This window comes from Capsella rubella, unplaced genomic scaffold (assembly GCF_000375325.1).
Source record: "Capsella rubella cultivar Monte Gargano unplaced genomic scaffold, Caprub1_0 scaffold_7, whole genome shotgun sequence".
In the NCBI taxonomy this organism is placed as follows: domain Eukaryota; kingdom Viridiplantae; phylum Streptophyta; class Magnoliopsida; order Brassicales; family Brassicaceae; genus Capsella; species Capsella rubella.
This window is the reverse complement of record NW_006238917.1, coordinates 11,642,550-11,664,265: the sequence shown is the minus strand read 5'-3', so window position 1 is coordinate 11,664,265 and position 21,716 is coordinate 11,642,550. Positions and strand designations below refer to the sequence as shown.

The window sequence follows — 21,716 nt, the reverse complement described above, 5'->3', positions numbered from 1 at the left end:
TTCATAATAAGAAGACATATTGGTACTCGTAGCTTTTTTGACATCTTTAAGAAACATGAAAAGTTTAGAAATTATCACATATGAATCCATAAACACTTAAAATGAGAACATAAGATTGCTTTGGCGTAATAGAATGTAGTTGGTGCTGACGCGAGACTTGCTAAAACCAGAATCGCAAGAAGAATCTTTTTCCAATGTTTTGCTATGAAGTCCGACACTTGAGCCCACAAGAACCGGAAGAATCGGTGACAACCCAACCAGAGATGCGATTCCAATTCCAGAACTTGTAGAACATTGCAACAACAATAGTCGAAACAATTAACAGAGAAAACAGTGCTAAAGGTAGACGTAAGAAGTGTAAAGGAAAAGAGAACAAGTAGAGATAAAAGTTTTAACCTTTGAGTCTCTTTGTTTACATGGGATCTTTTTTTTTTAAATAAACATTAAACTAAAAATAACAACAATGTATTTCTTTCTAATTAGTATACAAATGGTGCAAATTTCACGTTAACAAAATAATTGCCGAATTGTCTCACTTGTTATCAGATTTGTATTTTTTTTTTTTTTATCTAATTCTTATAATCCAAGGCTAGGCCATGAGCTTCGAATATATTTTTAGTCATTGTTTGGCAATCATGAATAATAAATATTATAGTTATGAAAGGGTGTATTTGTGTTATGGCATCAAATTTAAATCCGTTTATTTATTTTATTATATAAGAAAAACAGATTGTGATATATAGTGGATCATTATTGTCATTTTCATTTATTGTCATTTTCATTTTTTTATTTAAAATTAATAGATATTTTTAATAATTATAATAATCAATCAAACATGAAAACTTGAAACTTCTTAATTCATACAAATATAAGTTCAACCTAACTAAATTAATTGTTAAACATATATGTTCACACTTATTATTATTTTTTATTTTTTTTTGTCATCATGTTCACACTTATTATTATTTTTTTGTCGTTATGCTTTGATTAATAAATATATTTTGTTTGAACTTATATTTGTATAAATTAAATTTTGACATGATATTTTACCAGAGCCGGCCCAAAGGCCAAGCCAATGAAGCATTAGCTTGCGGCCCTGCATATTATATAAAAGTTTCGACCCTATTTTTGAAAATGTTCTTGTGGTCTAACGGTTAAGGTGATACTGATTAATAGTCAGCCACGCAGGTTCGAAACTCCAAGTTGATTAATTGTAGTGTTTTTTTTACATATGCAAAACGGTCTTTATTTTTTTCTTTTGTTTGTGGCCTTCAAAAACATAAAGACTACTCTGCATTTTACATATATGTTTTGATTAAAATTCTCATGCAAAATGGTGTAATAAATTTTAAGAAAAAATACACTCATGTAAACGATGTATACATGAGAATTATGGAATTATGTAATCGATATATAATTAAAAAGTAAACTCATTTTGCATGCTCATCACCTTATCTAGGATCGTTAATTGAGATTTTACTATAGGCCTTTTAATTACATTTTTAATAAACTGATGCCATGATCACAGATTCACAGTTACTCAAAACCAGCTTGTCTAGTAGTAACAAATTGTAATAAATTCCAAGAAAATAGAGACTAAAAATGAATGCAAAATCTTCCACACGTAGCAAGAAATATTAGACTAAACATTTTATTTTATTTTTGTCGTAAAATGTTGGAAAAAGGGATATACAGTATAGTATATTTTTTTTTTATTGAGAATTGGTTCAGAGATAGAGGAATAATAAACAAGAAATAAAATTGCTGCTTCTTTTTTATTTATTTAGTGAGTGATTTTTAAGATTTAAGTTTTCTTATTAATATATATATATATATATATAATTTATATTTCAATCGTTTTGATAGGTACAAATGATTTTTATAACTTATTTACTAGAATATGTAAATTATCAGATTTAAATTTAGTTTTTATGTTTGTTTGGTTTTCATTTTGTAATTTTATATTTTGGTATTTAATGGAAATTTAATATATATTTTTAATCTTATTGAATTTGGCATTTACTTTATATATTACCAAAAATGAAAGCATACTAATGATGGTATATTTTTTAGTTGGTAATTAACAATTCATTAAGGGAATTTCAAAAATACCCCTTTTCCAATACCACTTTTTAAAAATACCACTCTTTCTAATTTTATTAAAAAGTCACTATAAAATTTGAAATTGATCAAAAACATATGTGTAAATTTATATTTATAGACACAAATTATCTTTATATGTGTGTAAATTTCTATATATATTTCATAAATACCGTATAAATACCTTTTGAAAACCTTTTAAAAATCATTTAAAAACCTTATAAAAACTGTGTAAACTTTTTGAAAACTTTATAAAAACATTATAAATGCTGTTTAGAACCTTTTAAAACCTTATAAATATTTGGATTTAGTCTCCCAGTAGTAATGATGATCTCCATGTACCTTATTAACCATATAAAATTTTATAATTTTTCATTTTTAAAAGAGAAATTGATACCAATAACCTTTTAATGATATCCTCTTTTAAAAATACCTTTTTTTTTACCATTTTCATTTTTGCCCTCTCTTAAGAATTTCAAAAATACCCCTTTTCATATACCTCTTTTTAAAAATACCCCCTTTTCAAACCTTATCAAAAAACCCACTAAAAATGTTGAAATTTATCCAAATATGTGTGTAAGCTTATAAATATATACACAAATTACCTTTATATGTGCATAAAACTTTATATACCTTTCATAAATAGCGTAAAAATAAATTATAAAAACCTTATAAAAACCGTATAAACCCTTTTAAAAACATTTTAAAAACCTTATAAAACTTATAAAAACGATTTAAAACTATTCAAAACATTTTAAAATATTTGTATCGAATCTCCCATTAGTAGTTATTATATAGATATACCTTATAAGCTATATAAAACTTTATAATTTTTTATATTTAAAAAGGGGTATTTTTGAAAATGGATAGATAAAGGGGGTATTTTTAAAAAGGGGTACACCAAAAGGGGTATTTCTCAAAAATTCTCTTTTTAATAGCTATTTTACCCCTATTTGAAAAAATATTCTTTCCCAAAGGGAGGAATATTCCTTCCAAAAATTTCCCCCCCCAAAAATTTTCCGCCAAAATTTCCCGCCAAAAAAGTTTCCGAGAAAAATTTTCCCGCCAAAAATTTTTCCAAGAAAATTTTCCCGCAAAAAAAAATATTTTTTCAAAATTTTCCCGCCAAATGTTTTTAAAAGTTTTACAAGATTTTTTAAAGGGTCTTTTAAAGGGTTTACAAGGGTTTTTAAAGGGATTTACAAGAGTTTTTAAATGGTTTTAAAAGATTTGTAATGGTTTTTAAAGAGTTTTAGAAGCCTACAAAGGTTTTTAAATGGTTTTTAAATGATTTACAATGGTTTTTAAAAAAATTTATAAGTTTATAACAGTTTTAAAAGGATTTACAAGAATTTATAAAGGATTTTAAAAATTTACAAGGATTTTTAAAGGTTTTTTAGAAGGATTTACAAGTGCTTTTAAAAGGATTTAAAAGTATATTTAAAGGCATACAAAGATTTAAAAATAGTTTTAAAGGATTTACAAGAAGTTTTAAAGGGTTTTAGAAGTTTACAAAGGTTTTTGAAGGGTTTACAAACGTTTTTGAAGGGATTACAAATTCTTTAAAATGGGTTTTAAGGATTTACAAGAGTTTTTAACGGGTTTTAGAAGTTTACAAAAGTTTTTATTAAATGATTTATCACAGTTATAAGTGGTTTAAAGGGATTTACAAGTGTTTATAAATGTTATAAAATGATTTACAATGGTTTTAAAAGGTTTACTCAAGTTTTGAAAGGTTTTGGATGACTTTTAAAAGATTTACAAGGGTTTTTAAAGGATTTTTAAGGGATTTATAAATATTTACAAGGTTTTTTTAAGAAATTACGGAAAAATTTTGGCGGGAAATTTTTTGTCGGAAAATATTTGGCGGGAAAATTTTTTGTCGGAATTTTTTGGCGGGAAAATTTTTGCCGAAATTTTTTTGCGGGAAAATTTGGCGGGAAATTTTTTGGAAGGAATATTTTTTTGTTGGAAAGAATATTCCATTTTTCATCATGGGTTATAATAAAGGAGAGTAATTTAGTCATTTTGTACATTGAAGAGGGTATTTTTGAAAATGAACACCTAGAGAGGGTACTTGTAGAAAAGGGTATCATAATAAAGGTTAGTTGTGCAAATCTTTAAAAAGGGGTATTTTTTAAAATGGATAGAAAAGAGAAGTATTTTTAAAAAGGGTACACCAAAAGGGGTATTTCTCAAAAATTCTCATTTAATTATATACTTCAAAAAATAGAAATAAAATAATAAAATTTTATATGAATTCCGTCCTATTGGACAACTTTTCATACAAAATATGTTGTTATCCCATCATGGAAATTGACTTATAGTACTTGTTACCAGCTTTCCATTGCACTAGAGACCTGAGAATTCCGTTCATCCGTTTTCCGGAAATTTGGCCTGAAGGTTGCCGGAAAGTCACTGTAAAAAACCTGCAATTTTTTAGAAACTTATTTTCATAAAATTCAGTTACAACACTAATAATGATTCTTATAATTTATTTATTAGAATATGTAAATTATCAAATTTATATTTAGTTTTTATGTATGTTTGGTTTTCATTTTGTAAATTATATTTTTGGTATTTAATCTTAATGAATTTGGTATTTACTTAGATATTTTACAAATAAATATTTTATATTAACTAAATGCTCATATTACCAAAAAAATAAAACATAAAATGATGATTTATATTATTAGTTGGTAATTAAAAATTTAATTATATACTACAAAAAATAAAAATATATTTTTTTTTAATATGAATAACATCCTATCGGACAACTTTTCATACAAAATATGGTGTTATCTAATAAAAGAAATTGGCCTATAGTAATAGGAAAATGACAAAAAAAAAAAAAAACTACTCTCGAAGTTCTCACCTTAATAATAAACTTTCTGAGATAAGGTGAAAGCTCTTAACTAGACTTTATATAATTGATCAATATAATAAATTTCTCCAGCTATAAAACCATTAAAGCTGAGTAAAGTAAAATAAAATATAGTACCATGCAACTTCATTTTGAATTTATGCTTTCGTTGATCTCATATACTACCATACAACTTAAATTAATTAAATTAATACAATTTATTTTCTACATAAACTTGTTAGTTCAATTCATTTTCTTAAATTAATTAGGAAAAACAACAAATGTATAGAAATAAAGAAATAAACCGATGATTTTCTCTCTAATATTTTATTTATCTCAAAACAAAATAAATTTTCTTTATCTCGTTACTTACTTTGAATCCTATATCACTTACTTAAGTTCACAATATTTTATTTATTGTTAATAATCTCATTTTGCATAAAATCTTAGCATTCCATCCTAAATTACAATTAATGAATCAACGATAAACTGAAAATAACAACAATGTATATCCTTTAAGTACACAAATGGTGCAAATGTCAAGAAAATAAAGTCAGTTGACGAATTGCCTCACTTGTCATCAAATTTGTATTACAAAATTTTAGCTACTTTATATGATCCAAGGCTATACCATTAGATTCGAATATATTTTTATACGACTAGGTCGCTTGCCATTCAAAATTTGGAAATCATAAATAATAAAAATTATAGTTATGAAAAGGATTGTGATATGTAGTGGATATTTGTTGTCATTTCTTTTAATTATAAACAAAAAAATTGAATTGATATTTTAAATAGTTATAATAATTAAACAAACTTAAAAAAAATCGTAAAATTTTACTTCATCCAAATAAGAATTCAAACTGTAACTATATATGTCAAACATAGGTGTTCACACTTATTAATTACTATGAAAGGAACAGTCATCGTCATGTTTTAATTAATAAATATATTTAGTTGAACTTATATTTGTGTGACTTTAAAGTTTATATGAAAATTTTCATACATGTTTTGATTAATAAGGCCATGTTCGTTTCTCCATCCAGATGGACCATCTAGATGAATCATCCAGATGATGTTCGTTTAACACTAAAAATAAACATCATCCAGGATCATCTGGATGATCCATTTGGATAAATTTTAAAATCTTAGGCAAAATTTCGAAAATTATGTGGATGACTTTGATTGGATCATCCGGATGAAGATGGTTCATCCAAAAATGACAAATGACAAATATACCCTTATTATCCAAATAACCTATTTTCCACAAAAATTATAAAAAGTATTTTTGCAAATATCTCATATTTATTTGTTAAAAAAAATAATAATAATATTTCCGTCAAAAACGAAAATCACGTTTTCCCGCCAAAAAAAAAAATCACGTTTCCCGCCAAAAAAAATCACGTTTTCCCGCCAAAAATAAATCACGTTTTCCCGCCAAAAATAAATAAATCATGTTTTCCACTAAAATGAAAATCATTTTTTCCCGCCAAAAAGGAAAAAAGAATATCATATTTTCCCGCCAAAAACGCAAAATTATGTTTTTCCGCCAAAAATTATAAAAATTACTTTTCCGCCAAAAACGCAAAATAACGTTTTACCGCCAAAAATATAAAATAACATTTTCTAAATCTTATAAATTATATTTCATGAAATAAAAATTTTGAATGTCAAAAATATTAATTTATAATTTTTGTGTGTTTATTTTTAATCATTAATTAAAATTACTATAGTGTAATTAATATTAATGTGAAAATTAGATTAAAACATGGGTATTTTAGTCATTTTTAAAATCAAACCCACCTAGATGAAGATGCATAATGGAAAAACAAACACATAGTCATTCAAATGGATCATCTAGATGAATCTTTTTATTTCTTGTTCGTTTAGTCATTTAACATTCAGATGAGTTCATCAAAATGGGGTAACGAATAGGGCCTAAAATTCTCATGCAAAATGGTGTAATGAATTTTAAGGAAACGATGTCTACATGGGAATTATTAAATCAAGTGATCTATATATAATTTAAAAGCAAAAATAAAAACTATGATTTTTGTTTTCACTCATTGTGCATGCTTAACACCTTATTTAGGCTTGTTAATTGAGATTTTTCTATAGGCCTTTTGATTGCTATTTTTAATAAATTGATGTCATGGTCAAAACCATTATAATAGTCTAACGTTATAGCTCATGGCTGCATTGTATGTGATTATGCGTGCCTCAAGGCATTGAATTTGCATTCATGCCGGAACTAAGCTTATACATCAAATTCATGAAGGACTGACTAATCCGCTACAAATTAGTCTTCATTTTATTTTATATAAGTGCATACAGTATCCATTACTAACACTATACAATACATTAGGAACACAAAATTGAAGATGAACCTGTCCAACCGAGCCTATGATGAAACAAGCCGCGGCCAAGCATTTCTTGTCCCCCCCCCCCCTCCAAAAAAAAGACATGCATCCGCACCTCAAAGCCCCAGTGCAGCAGCCAGCCTTTCCCCTACTATCACTTACTCAAACCAACAACCATTTGATGTTTTCCACCGGGTAAGCCCTAAAACCTAATTTTGAAGACCCGAGAGTTCTATGTATCCCTACACATACATAGGACTCTCGTGATAAGGACATCGATCTAGCCCCAATCATCAAACACGCAACTCATGGACCGGGCAGGTGATCCATCACTGGTGCGAGCTCAAATCTCTCTCAATTCAATGGAGAGGGTAGTCTGGACGTACCGTTCATACCAAACCACTAATGATCCCGTCAATGACTCGATTCATGATGCACAATAAGTTCAACACTTTCGTTGGAAAGCTACTCGACACCATGGATTAAGCACTACACGACCTCGCGTTTCAACAGCTATTAATTAACACTGATTCCTCGGACAAGCTAGACGAAAGACAAGACAAAACCACTTGCATGGATAGAATAATTTATTGAAAAGTGAGGGACACCAACCCTTTGACGTTCTTATTTCGGTGTATTTAATTTGTTACATTTTATTTTGTTTTCCAATTTAAAAGAGGTTGATATTCAGTTATTCACGTCCACTATGTGGTACACATATATTCTTTCAGTTTTATTTTTATCTATCTCATTCTAGTTTAACTTCTAACACATTTTAAGTTATTTTTTTTACAATGAAGTATTTGAACATTTTAGTTATAAATTGTTGGTAAATTTAGCATATTAGTAAAAAAATATTATAATATCTTTAGCTCACTTAATATTGTAGATTTAAATTTGTGTTATATTATCAAAAAGTTAAATAATAATACTATATATTACATTCTTATACAGAGTTGTAATTTTGCATTTTTAATTGATAAATTATATAGCGAGTCTAAACAGAGCTACTTTACATGGAAACTCTTTTCGATGTGCGTCTCCCGTTTCCGAAACGTTTCAGAAACAGAAACTCAGAAACTACCCATGGAAACACGATTCCTAAAAATTTCCATTTGGAAACTCGATGGAAACTCTCGTTTCCGTTTTGGAAACTCTCGTTTCCGCTTTTAGATTATAAAATATAAAATATAAGATATATATTGTGATTAAAAAAGAAAGATTGTATCTATCTCTAATAAAAAGATGTATAATTTCTATAAATATAAAGTATGGTCCTAATCATATGTGGGATGTTGGAGGTGATCAACTTGATTCACTAAATGAATAAATGAATCTAATTTTGGGAGACAAGATATTTTTCTAACACTAAAGCTTAACCATATAATTATATTGAGTATGAAAATGTAATGAAAAAAAAAACAAGTAGTTTCTAATTCTAATGCATGCAATTACAAAGCAAAACATAATCAATGTCAAAGCTGATGACTAATTTGACGGATTTTACGAACATAATACACACATACTTATATTGTACAAGACGTTAATGTTTTACAATAGTTTTTGTTTCTTACAATTTATTTATATATTTATTAAGTATAATTTCTTGCTTTACTCTTCGAGGCAAAGTTAGTACCTGTGCTACCGCACGAATTATATTTTACTTTATACAAAATTTAATATATATTCTATTTTAAAGAAGATTGCGTCAACAATGGTCAGGGCGACCAATGCCAAATAAACCCAATGTAAAGAAAACTCAAGAGAACTATGGTTACATGGTTCATCGAGGATGCTGAAGTCTTCGGTGAAAGATCCTCAAGATTATGTAAGCGACTTTGAAGTAAAAAGCCAACGAGAAAAAAAAATCGTCGGTCAATGTCATTGCAAATGAAAAAATATGAAGAAAAAACTTGTGACTGTGTTTATTTCAACTATTAGTTTTTTTATTTTTTTCTCTTCTCTAATTTAATTGTTACTTTTGCAAATGAAGAAATCTGAAGATAAATTGTCCAAAGATTTTTATAATAGAAAAAGAGTTTTAAAGTCAAGAAGTATGAACTATTATTATTATTTTGTAAGCCTTATATCAGTTTTAAAATATATAATATATTATATAAACCACATTATATTTAACCGCTGGACCATTAATTTCTAGATATATATAAGTCTTATTTAAAATATAAACTTAAATATTTTTTCATTTTTTCCATCTATTTTTTTCTTATCATAACTTTATTTAATGGTCGAAGTTTAAAACTATTATTCTATAAACTAGCCTACTCCGAACCACTATACACTACACAATACACAGTATCATAATTATCGAATTGGGGACGATAGAAATATATATGGTTAGAGCTGAGCTAAATTAATCAGAAAAATATTTTTTATGGTAAAAAAATGCATAATATTATCAACTTGCATTTTAAATTGAATACAATATTCAAAAATGTTAAAGACAGAAATTGCATAAAATTTTAGACATCATATATATATATCTAACAACATGTAACTAATTAATGGCTCTTAGCATTGGAGGACTACAAATTTAAAAACACCATTTGGGGTTCTCTTGTTGTGGCTGCTCTAAGTTATTAATCTAGTGACAAGATATCAAATTCAAATGTTAATATTATTATTATTATTATTATTATTATTATTATTATTATTATTATTATTATTATTATTATTATTATTATTATTATTATTATTATTATTATTATTATTATTATTATTATTATTATTATTATTATTATTATTATTATTATTATTATTATTATTATTATTATTATTATTATTATTCAGAAATTAACTAAATTGCAGTAATTTAAAGTGGAAAAACTCTACAAGGTTCAAACTTCAAACTAGATATCCATTTTAGCTTAGTGACGTTGAAATGTTTTCCAAAACTATTGAAAGATGCATTAAAACCTATACAGCTGTGTGAGATTGTGATATATTAAAAGATTTTTACATTTTAGCACATAAATAACATCTTTTAAAACTAAATACAATAATATCAATATATACTCGAATGGTAGATAAAATTATTACTCTGTTAACAAGCCTACTCCACTACTCAGTAGTCAGCAGTGCTCTCACTTTGGAAATTAGTAGCTGTGGAATCTTAAGATGTTCACGTGAAAAAAAATGAAACCAAACTAGTAAAAACAGAAGTTACAGTAACGGTAATAAAAGTATCTATATATGTTCTAGTGTCTACGTTACTCATAACTCATAAGCACTCAAATACCTAAACTCTTTTAAACAATGGCTTCTTGTTCTTCCACCAAGCTTGTTGTGGTCTTTGCTTACCTTGTTCTCCTCACATTTTCAGACAACCTCGTGACTGGAGAATCCGACAATGTGAAGCTCAATCTTTACTATGAATCACTTTGTCCTGGTTGCCAAGATTTCATTGTCCATTATCTCGTGAAAGTCTTTGACTCTGATCTCTACACTATCACTGATGTCAAGCTGGTTCCATTTGGTAATGCCAAAGTCTCCAAGAATCTTACTGTCACTTGCCAGGTTCTTTTCCATTTCTTCCTCTTCTTGTTGATAGATTGATTAAAACAAGTATATGGTTTTTCGCTTTTTCGATCGAGTAAAGCTTGTATATAACTTTCTCTAATTAAGTAAAATTTTGTGAAGCATGGTGAGGAGGAATGCAAACTAAACGCCCTTGAAGCTTGTGGTATAAGAACTTTTACCGATCCGGTATAGAGTGAATGCATTTTATTTGCTATGTTTATATATTTACCTAAAAAGTTTTATAAGAATTTCATTTTGAAAATGTGATCATGGTTTTGTGATGCAGAAATCGCATTACTGGTTCATAAGGTGCGTTGAAAACGATACAAAACACTGGGAATCATGTGTTAAGAATTATGGATTTGAGAAATATATCTATGATTGTTACAATGGTGATATCTCTAAAGAGGTATGTATACATTACACATTTTTATAAAAAGAACTCATACTATATACATATATTTTATAACCTATAACCATTTTTTTGTTGTTGTTTGTTATAATTGCAGCTCATACTTGAATACGCAAAACAGACCATGAGTTTAAAGCCACCACATGAATACGTACCATGGGTCACACTCAACGGCAAACCTCTAGATGATGTATAACTTCTTTGTTCATTTACATTTTTGAATCGATTTAGAAATGTTACATTGGCGGATTTGTGATTTTCTTTATGGCGACGCAGAGTGTACAAAGCTTGGATGATTTCGTGGCTCAAATCTGCAAAGCTTACAAAGGAAAGGCTCCTCTCCCAAAACTTTGTGATTCTTCTGTCTTAATGCCTAAGTCGCCTAAGAGGAAAGTGCCGAAGCTTCAAGTCTCCTATGCCGATAAAGCTATCAATAACTAAGATGAATGTAACTTTATGTTATGGTATGATAATTAATAAAGAAACACCTTTAATAAGATGAATGTAAGCTTTATGTTATGGTATGATATTATCAAAGAATCATCAGTCACTAAGTTAATTATGAAAGTTCTTAGTGAACTAAGATTAATATTAAACAATGCATGTAAGCTTTATGTTAAGGTATGATAATAAAGAAACCTCTTTCTCTAAACTTTTATAACAAATAGAAATGCAACTCTACTAGGAAGTATTGATCATGAGTATTGAGCAATATCAGCATAGTCATACACTGACCAGTAATCATACTAAGCTATAGATCCAATTCAACTCTAACTTAGAATATATATTTTGTTTGTAGAATCTGATAAAATTTAATAGATAAGTTAGATCGATGAGGATTATTCAAATACATGAGACACTTATTACGTTTCTCACAATAATATTCTTATTCCATGAGTAAACTCGATCTAAATGAGTTTTCAAATGTTATTCATCTCTACCATGGTGGCAGTAGTTCATCTTTTTAGTATCGTAGTTCTTTGAAAACATGATCTATGTTTTGTCCCCAATCTCCATTGTACAGCTCCAAGAGCTTATGTGCCTGCGTAGTCCCTATTTTCCAATGATAATTACCACATTATTAGGTAACCAGGAAACAAAAATTCACTTGTTTGGTTACAAGAAAATTAGTAATTATACAGCTAACATGAAGCAACATACCTGTTCTAACCACCTCGGCGACAGGGTTCAAGAAACTGGTTTCATTGTACCCTCTACGCTCCAAACCATCCTAAGCAATAAACAAAAACCTCAATATGTATACATTTACATTATAAGGTGAAAGTATGCACACTTACCACTGCTAGCTTGAGGACATCTTCTGCTACATGTTGTAAAGAACCACCTCTAAACATTGTCTGTAGGCCAGTGACTGGAACCTGTTTGAAACCTAGCTAGTGAGAATTGGTTTACACGATTATATATATATCGTATAGTCACACAATTAAAGAAATATCTTCTCAGTTTACTTGTGTTCTAAGCATCTCTCTTTCTTCAAGATTCCAGTCAGCTATCATATCAAGAACAGTTTGGAGAGAGTTCTCATCGTATAGCAATCCCACCTGATCGTTCAAACACATTCGAGATAAACCCGCGAAACAAAAATTCTTATAGCTTTGTATAAGATAATGTAGTTACCCAAAAAGCTGGTAGGGCACATAACATCGGCCAAGAACCTGTATCAGCACCTCTCATCTCCAAGAATCTCTTTAACCGGACCTAATAGTGTTATTACAAAAGATTATTATAAGAAAAAAATGTCTCTAGACCACGATAAGAAACAGAGAAGTTCAATGCTATGATTAAAACATAGTAATCAACCTCTGGCCATATTGTTCCTATATGAATTTCCCAGTCGCTTATGGTGGGTTGTTCATTTGAGAGATGAGACATTTTCCCGGACAAGAAGTCCTGAAAAGTAAAAAAAAAAAGGTTGGGATCTTAACCTAGCTCAAGAATATTTCAAAGGTTAGAAATTTAAGAAGATGTAGACCCGAAATGTTATTCCTCTACAGTTTACATAGCCTTTGTTTCGATGTAAGAAGTACATTGGAATGTCAAGTGCGTATTCAACATACCGCTCAAACCTATATCAACATATTGAAGGTTGAACATAGATTTTAGGAAATTTTTTGATCATAGAGTTAGTTAGAATAAAGATTATATACTCACCCGAATGAGTCATCGAAAACAAAAGGTAGCATCCCCGTTCGCGCTTTATCGGTATTAATGTACAAATGACTGTGACAAAATGTTGATAGTTGAGAAAATTATACTGAGAAATGGTACCAACTAGTACTAATGTAGAAACCAACCTCCTTACGCTTAAACACCCAGTTGGTTTTCCATTACTAAAAGGGGAATTTGCGAATAGAGCAGTCGCGATCTGTATGATAACAAAATAACAACAAGTGAGAAAACATTTTGTTTATGAAATCCAAAAACCATTAATGTTAAAAGAGATTCAAGCATCTCACAGGTTGCAAAGCTAGACTAGCTCGAAACTTCCTAATCATATCGGTTTCTGAACTATAGTCTAGATTGACCTGGACAGTACAAGTTCTCATCATCACATCATATCCTTCAGAGCTAGCTCTTGGTTGGTAGTCTCTTATAAAGTCAAACCTTCTCTGCATATGTGAAACACTTTGACTCATCACAAAAATAGTTAGTGTAAAACACACTTAAGTAATACGAGAACTTATATGTTTGTAGAGATAGGAACCTTGGGCACAATGGTTGCATCCTCAAGAGAAGATTTTGGTTCATAGCCAATGCCTAGGAAACCAATTTCCAATTCTTCAGCAACAGTCTTCACTTGGTAAAGATGTGAATGGAGCTCATCACAAGTTTGGTGCAAAGTCTTTAGAGGTGCTCCACTTAGCTCTAGTTGGCCTCCTGGTTCCAGTGTTATGCTTTGCATTCCCTTTAATAAACACATCCAAACAAAAAAAGTTGAAAATTTTATTGTCATAATTGGATATTTAGCAAAAGAACAAAAGAGAGTAGATATTAACCTGTTTCAAGCCAATAATTCTTTCATTCTCCATCACCTTATCCCAATCAAATCTCTCAGCAATACCATTAAGCAAAGAAGCTATCTGTTCATATTTCATAGGTCGCAAAGTCTTGACCTCGAAACCGAGTTTCTCATTTTCTGTACCTATTCTATATATACCCATCCCAAGAGATAAAACCATACAAAAATGAGTTTGAACAAATAAGTAGTTTGATATATGAGGTGATGATCCTTATTAATTAGTGGTACCTCCACATTTCCTTTGGTTTGCATCCAGAAGCAAAAAAGGCAATGAGATCTTCTTTAGTCAAGGGCGTCTCAATTACAGAACAAGTGTTTGCAATTGCCTTATTACTCCCTTGATTGCATGCAACTATCTTGCTTCTTTTACAAGTAAGAGGTGGCTTGGGTGAGAAGTTAACATGGCTTTTTAAAGCATTCGAGTTTATTACAGCACCAACTCCAGAAGGTGAGAGTGAGAACGCCATATGCATGGTTTAGATTCTGCAGGAACTATTATAATTTATAACCCATAGATATTTATATTAGTCATCTGTCTCTTCAAATGAATTAAGTCTTGTTTAGAGTATAGTTAATTCCATAATATAGTCAATATATACTTTAAAAGGTATGGTCAATATATATGTTGTATATACAAGAAAATCTAAAACACAGATTTTCTTTAAGATTTTAGCAAAAAAATCCAAATCTAAAGGTATGGCAAATCCAAATCTAAAGGTATGGCAAATCTTGCAAAAAGATTTTAGCAAGAAAATCCAAATCTAAAGGTATGGCAAATCTGTAAGATTTTAGCAAAAATGGCAAAACCACAAATGTCATCACAGAAAATGGCAAATCTATAATTGATTCTGTATGGATTGTAGTCCACCTATATTTTGCTTGTATAAAAAAAATTTAAAGAAAACTTAATGTTTATATTTTTATTGCATTTATTATTTTTAAACAACTAAAAAAGTTAATGTTTATATTTTTTTTTGGCTAAAATATATACTTTATAGTAAATAATAAACTTTAAGAATTAATGAAACTGATAAACTTAAACATAACGAGTAAAACATATGTTTAAACGCATTTTTGTAGCCTGAAAAATGGCAATTCTATAAGATTTTAATTAAGAAGAAAAGCAAATCTAAAAACTTGCTTAAAACAAATTGCAAACTCATAATTGATTCAAGAAAGAAAATTATTCCTTAAAAAATAATGTGAAGATGGTTCAACAACAAACAAAGATATATAAACATAAGTGAGGAGCTAAGAAAAAAAACAAGAAGTACAACAAGAAGAAGGAGAAGAATCACCTTAATTTAATTGAGGCCTGAAGAAGATGAGAAGCAATAAGCTGAAGTTGAGGTAGTGTGATGCTGTACTGTACTATACACGTAATGATACCCGATATTGCAAATATTGTTATTATTGTGGTCTGTAGTCTGTATATATTGTTAGGTATAGTTATAAATATAGTAATAATGATTCTTTAGTGCTATATATATATATATATATAGTAAAATTTTATTGTGATGTGTGACCATTATTGTGGTCTATACATATTGTTAGGTATAGTTATAAATATAGTAATAATGATTCCATTAGTACCATTGGCGGAGCTAGAATTTATATTTATGGAGGTCAAAATATAAAAAATAAAATTTATAGGGGTCCATTTTATAATTTAACAGGGGTCAGTTTGATAATTTTAAACAAAAATCAACTAATGTTGAAATTTTATCAGGGTTTGACCCATGTGCTTGGTCATTGCCTCCACCCCTGATTAGTACTATATATACTAGTTTTGCACGTGGTATACCGCGGGTATTTGTTTGTAAAATAATTTTTTTATAATACTTGATGTTTTATAGTATGTTGTATTTTTCTGTTTATAATGATTAAGTTAGTAGCTGATAATATGAACATAGATTTTTTTGGTGTTTAAATTTGATTTGTATTTACAGCGTCTTTATAAGAGTATGTTAGATTCCGGAGTTTGTTTGTGTGTATAACAGATAATTTTATTTAAAATTGTAGCTAGTAAGTGTTGGACATTTGTTTTCTTGAGTATAGTATACCTTATTACTATTTTTGTTATTAAAAAATAGTTTGAATCAAGTTTTTGTTTATGTTTAACAAAAATATATATATATATAAATATTAGTATTTGATTATTATTTGGTACTTGATTCAAAGTATAGTTAAGATTGTTACCTTGTTGAATTGAAACGCTATCAAAGTATAGTTAAGATTGTTACCTTGTTGAATTGACAACGCTATCACCTTTTAATTAATTTCTGAGATTCTGGAAAATATCTTTATACACAACATTCATCGTTTGCTTTTTTAATAACCGGTGGGAAAATTTATATAAATTTCCTTGTTTGATGGTTTGGCTCATGAATGTAAGATACAATATATATAGGTAGGAAGGCTCATGAACTTTTTTTTTTTTTGGTAAATTGACGGGAGTTAGTGCCCTCCCTATGTTTTATTAGTAAAATTTAAAAATTATACATAAAATTCTCTTGGCTGAGGTAAACCAACAACATCCTCATGCAAAAACATCGCCACAATTGGCGGAATAACATCCAAAAAATAAAAACCTAAAGGTAAGGAAAACGCATAGTTCACTAACCCGTCTGCAAGACGATTAGCTTCCCTATACACATGAGAAATACGGACTGTCCAGTCCCTCTGAATCAAGCCATGGCACAAGCGTACCAGGAAAGACAGCGGATGAGTTGCACTTATCCCTGCCGTAAGAAACCCCACAACCATCTCCGAATCCACTTCCACCTCTAACCTCGATATCTTCTTCTCCCAAGCAATATGAAGGCCGTAAAAAACTCCCCAAAGTTCCGCAAGAGGAGCACTACAACGACCAATATTACACGCGAAACCACCGAGCCAATCTCCACAATCATTCCGTATCACACCACCAGCGGACGCCACCCCCGGATTTCCACGTGAGCCACCATCCGTATTTAGTTTAAACCAACCGGACTCCGGGAAATTCCATTTAATCAACCGCTCAACCCGCACCCGAGCCCGACCCGAGTCACTACTCGTTTGACCAGCCACACTAACCTCTCGTGCTAAGTCCTTAATCACTTTCACACGATCCCGACAAAGCTTATTACCCTCGAAAACATTCTCGCAACGCCATTTCCACCCCCACCAGCACGCAACGGCAAAAACAGTCGCCCATGTGCTTCCAAAAACTTGTGTACCCATCCCTAGATTCTCATACATCCATTCAAATAAAGATTGCTCAAAGAAATCATGTCGTGTACTCCTAGGTAGCAATCGCTGCCAAATTCCAGCCATGGCCGGACAATCCCGCAGTACATGGAGAACCGTCTCCTCACCACCATGGCACACCGAGCACACTCCGGTATCACTGAGATGTCTCCTTTGCCTTTCACTATTCGTCATGATAACCCGCTGCGAGACTAGCCACAGAAACACTCTAACCCTCTCCGGCGCCCTAACTTGCCAAACACGGTTATAAAAACCTTTCATACTCGGCTTCAGTTTCCAATCATGTGATATAAAGCCATAAGCGGCTTTCACACTAAATTGCCCATCAGCTGTATACCCCACGACAGCCTGTCGCTTGCTCCAGTCACACTATCCACCACAACGGCCATAAGTTCCAACCTCTGTTTATTTGTTACATAGGGGGAGGAGCTCGACCACATCGACCCAAAAATCCCGAACAGTTTTATTCATTAACGACTCTGGGGGAGGAGCTCGACCACCCTCCTGGATAGAAACTGAACCTAACCATCTATCGGTCCAGAATCTAATCATCCTACCATCGCCCACAACCCAACTATGCGCTCCCAAGATCACATCCCTGAACCCACAACCCACACCACGCCAAAGAATTGACTTTCAGCCAATGTTGATCATGAATATCACCAACTCTATACTTTCCTCTCACGACCTGAACCCAGAGACTAGAATTATCATTAATCATCCGCCAGCCCACTTTTGCAATTAGAGCTAAATTCATGTCCGCAGCCTTACGTAAACCCAACCCTCCATCACCTTTTGGGGTACAAACGCGGTCCCAAGCAACCAAATGTTGTCTTCTCTTTTCCACAGTACTTCCCCAAAGGAAATCACGAGCCACACTATCAAGTTTGAGCAAAACAGAAGCCGGTAATTTAATAGTACTCATAGAATGAACCGGAATTGACGCCAACACAGGAAGGCTCATGAACTTTGAGATCGTTTAGGGTTCAACTTGATTAGCAAGTGTGAAATCTTTGATAAGAATCAATAATATTTGAAATATAGCATAATTAGGCATTTAGTAGGAAAGCGTAATTATAATTTGAATCAGAAAATTCAGATTTGTTGATATGCGATAATTTTGTTTATTGCCAAGATTACAATATTGTGATTGATAAAAATCTAAGATTACGTATCTTCTTAACATTATTCCGATTTGGTTTTTAATAACAATGAGTAATTAGTGTATTAGTGTTTTAAATGTTTGATTAATGGGTTGTGTGTATAAAACTTTAAGCCCACGAATGTAAAATACTTTTGTCACACGTTTTTTCGTTTCATGATTCGAAGTTGATGTCCCCATAAAGCAATTCGGGTGGGTATGGTTAAGACGCGCGGATCCACTGAATATTTTTGTCTATGTTTTTTGGTTGACAATTTTATCCTTTTTGATTTTGACAAAGGCTCTCAATCATCAAAAAATAAAGGGTAAATATGAGATTTTTTTACCAAAATTTTATGATTTTCAATTTTGTACTACTCTATTAATATTGAGAAGATATATATAGTAAAATTTTATGTAACGCGCTTTGTTTGTTTCGTAAATGTATATTGACTTATGTTTCTAGTGGGTTCTATTTCCTTCTCTATGGTGTCTGTGTATCCAAACATAAATTATATTTTACGCTTAATATCAGTTAGTGTGCAAAATTATTTTTGTCCTTAGTTGTTATGGTATATTTAGAAGGCTAGGAATGCCAAAGTTTTTGAAAATATAGATACAAACTTAATGGAAGTAGTCCGGATTGCAAAAGATGAGGCGAGGATTTGGCATGATGCTTAGATTGAAGACTTAGGACCTAAGCTGCATGGAACCGGAAGCGGGTACGCGGAAGCGGAAGCGCTTATAAACGGAGAATCGATATTTTCTAAAAAATTCGGAAGCGAGTACGAGTTGGAAGCGTATAATATTATACATATAATTAATAAACTGTTGTAAACAACTATTCTAATACATAATCAAATATATTACATTCCATTTGAAGATAAAATGGATTCAAAAAGTTACAATTCGCTATCATTATCATCATGCTCATTTTCATCGACTTTATCGAACACAACCGCCTCCAACTCTGGTTCATCAAGAGAAAGATCTGCAAACTCAAGTCTCCCTAGATTAATTTCATCCAATGAATCAAATTGGTCACATCCTACATCCCACATATGATTAGGACTTTCTTTATAAGCATAACTCTTTCTAGATAAAAGACGAAGGTTAGTGTGCACAAATACCAAATCTTCAGCTCTTTGTGGAACAATTTTGTTTCTTGTTGCAGAGAGTATAAACTTGTAAGTACTCCAATTCGTTTTACATCATTAGGATGAAGACGGTTGTCCAAGCAACTTAAACGCTAAGGCTTGGAGTTTTCGTGCTGAAGAACCATGAACTGCCCACCATCTCAAAGGTTCTAGAATAAATTTATCATGAATCACATCGACACTACCAAAATCTTCCAAACATAAGGAGAAATTAGAATATTCAACCTCTATTCTTTCATCTTGAATTGGAAAATATTGTAGGATGCAATTCCTTCTTTCTCTAGTATTATCCAAATCTTGAAGGGGACCTTTTCTATTTTTCCCATCTGCAAGCCATTCCGAACTATAATATTTACGTCCAACAAGAATATACAATGGTTATGTTAATTAAATATACAAGAATTCTATGGAAACAATGATCCATATATAAGTCGACACACACACACACATGTGAAGATACGTGACTTTGATCATGTTAGTGCATGCATGAAGATAGAATTCCAATAATAATAAATCAAGTTACGTACCTGGGATTTAGAGAGTGTGCCATACGATAAAGGGGACTGTTACTCTTACTCCATCGAGATATCAAAACAGAATGAATGGCATTCCAAAAAACAGAATTATCATCAAGTTGTTTTCTTTCTTTCTTAAAGATAGCCTTCTTCACATCTTGAATCATACTTTCCCACCATTCATAGACTAGATGAAGAGAAGGTTTATCAGTATCAGCAGCTCTAATGACACTATAGATAGGCAAAGTAAAAGATAAAGCATATTCAAGATCATCCCAAAATATCTCATCTAATATTTTTTGCTTCACCGCATGTGCTCTACCCACACCATCTTCTTTATAATCATCCCATTTTGGACTGATTACCATTTGTTGTAACCCGGTTTTTTTTTTTTTTGAATCGTTTCAACATTACAACTGTGGATGCAAACCTGTAAAATTTAAATTTAATGATCTTAGACTTTTATATTGAAACAAAAAAAATTAATATACTTAACAAAATAGATTACAAACCTCGTAGAAGCTATTGTGAGGACCTTAAGGTCACAATATTTAGTGAACATTACAAGCCTCATTCTGTGGTTCATAATAAAATTCAAGATCCAAGTTACATCTTCACTAATAGACTTTATCCATAAGCAAGCTTCATACACTTCTTCATTGTTTCTTGTGGCCATTGTTGGTGCACATATGTTTTTCAAAGCAAGGTTCAATGTGTGAACCACACATGGTGTCCAAAAGATAGTAGGAAACTTAGCTGAAATAAGTGAACCATCTTTTACACAGTTTGAAGCGTTGTTGGTTACTACTTGAACTACATTCTCATGCCCGACCTCTTTTATGCATTCTATGATCATTTCTGCAATCTTCTCACCATTTTTTATTTAACCTTGACTATTGATCACCCTCAACATCATTGGACCACTCTCATTTGCAGCAATCAAATTAAATATTGGCCTTCGTTGAGGATCCGACCAGCCATCACTACATATACTAACTCCCTTTTGCCTCCATGTGTTCTTCAAAGGCTGCAAATGCATATCAATGTTCTTTCTTTCATTTTGAAGAAGTAATGTTCTTATTATACCCAGGTGGAACATATCCCAGAATTTTTGATGCACGCACATATGAGTTACGGTAATGAGGATTTCATGCAACGTTGAAAGACAAACCAGCTGTGTAGAACATTCTAGCTATCTCACCATCACATTGCTCTCTAACTTCATTCTGAAATGCTTAATCTAGAGGACCCATTCCCTTTCTCTTCTTTGGATCAGACTCGCTTGTATTAGGAACTTTATTGCTCATATCATAATCAAGAGAAGAACTAGATGGTACCCTTG

General features: G+C 30.9%; 2 protein-coding genes and 1 pseudogene across 4 annotated transcripts; 1 reads left to right on the top strand and 2 right to left on the bottom strand.

The window, feature by feature from the left end:
* The first annotated feature begins 10,576 nt into the window (after nt 1-10,576).
* LOC17880994 (gamma-interferon-inducible-lysosomal thiol reductase) lies at nt 10,577-11,888 on the top strand. Its single transcript, XM_006284869.2, has 5 exons — nt 10,577-10,857; nt 10,981-11,046; nt 11,147-11,269; nt 11,370-11,462; nt 11,549-11,888. Exons 1-5 carry the CDS (start codon nt 10,597-10,599, stop codon nt 11,711-11,713), a joined length of 708 nt encoding a protein of 235 aa, XP_006284931.1. The 5' UTR covers nt 10,577-10,596; the 3' UTR covers nt 11,714-11,888.
* LOC17878917 (glutamate--cysteine ligase, chloroplastic) lies at nt 11,628-15,692 on the bottom strand. Of its 3 annotated transcripts, XM_023779789.1 has the most exons (15): nt 15,611-15,689; nt 14,541-14,804; nt 14,290-14,440; nt 13,998-14,198; nt 13,750-13,902; nt 13,588-13,658; nt 13,445-13,513; nt 13,266-13,359; nt 13,094-13,183; nt 12,911-12,991; nt 12,742-12,834; nt 12,571-12,651; nt 12,434-12,503; nt 12,214-12,325; nt 11,628-11,709 (listed from the first exon to the last, which is right to left on the bottom strand). In XM_023779789.1, the coding sequence occupies exons 2-14, from the start codon at nt 14,783-14,785 to the stop codon at nt 12,237-12,239; spliced, it is 1,488 nt and encodes a 495-aa protein (XP_023635557.1). In that variant the 5' UTR covers nt 14,786-14,804; nt 15,611-15,689; the 3' UTR covers nt 11,628-11,709; nt 12,214-12,236. The 3 variants fall into 3 exon arrangements, with proteins under 3 accessions (XP_023635557.1, XP_006283598.1, XP_023635556.1); XM_006283536.2 differs by lacking the exon at nt 11,628-11,709 and having other exon boundaries at nt 11,985-12,325; nt 14,541-14,795; nt 15,611-15,692; XM_023779788.1 differs by lacking the exon at nt 11,628-11,709 and having other exon boundaries at nt 11,986-12,325.
* A 4,869-nt stretch (nt 15,693-20,561) lies between these two features.
* On the bottom strand, nt 20,562-21,413 carry LOC111829763 (annotated as a pseudogene).
* Between the last annotated feature and the right edge of the window lie 303 nt (nt 21,414-21,716).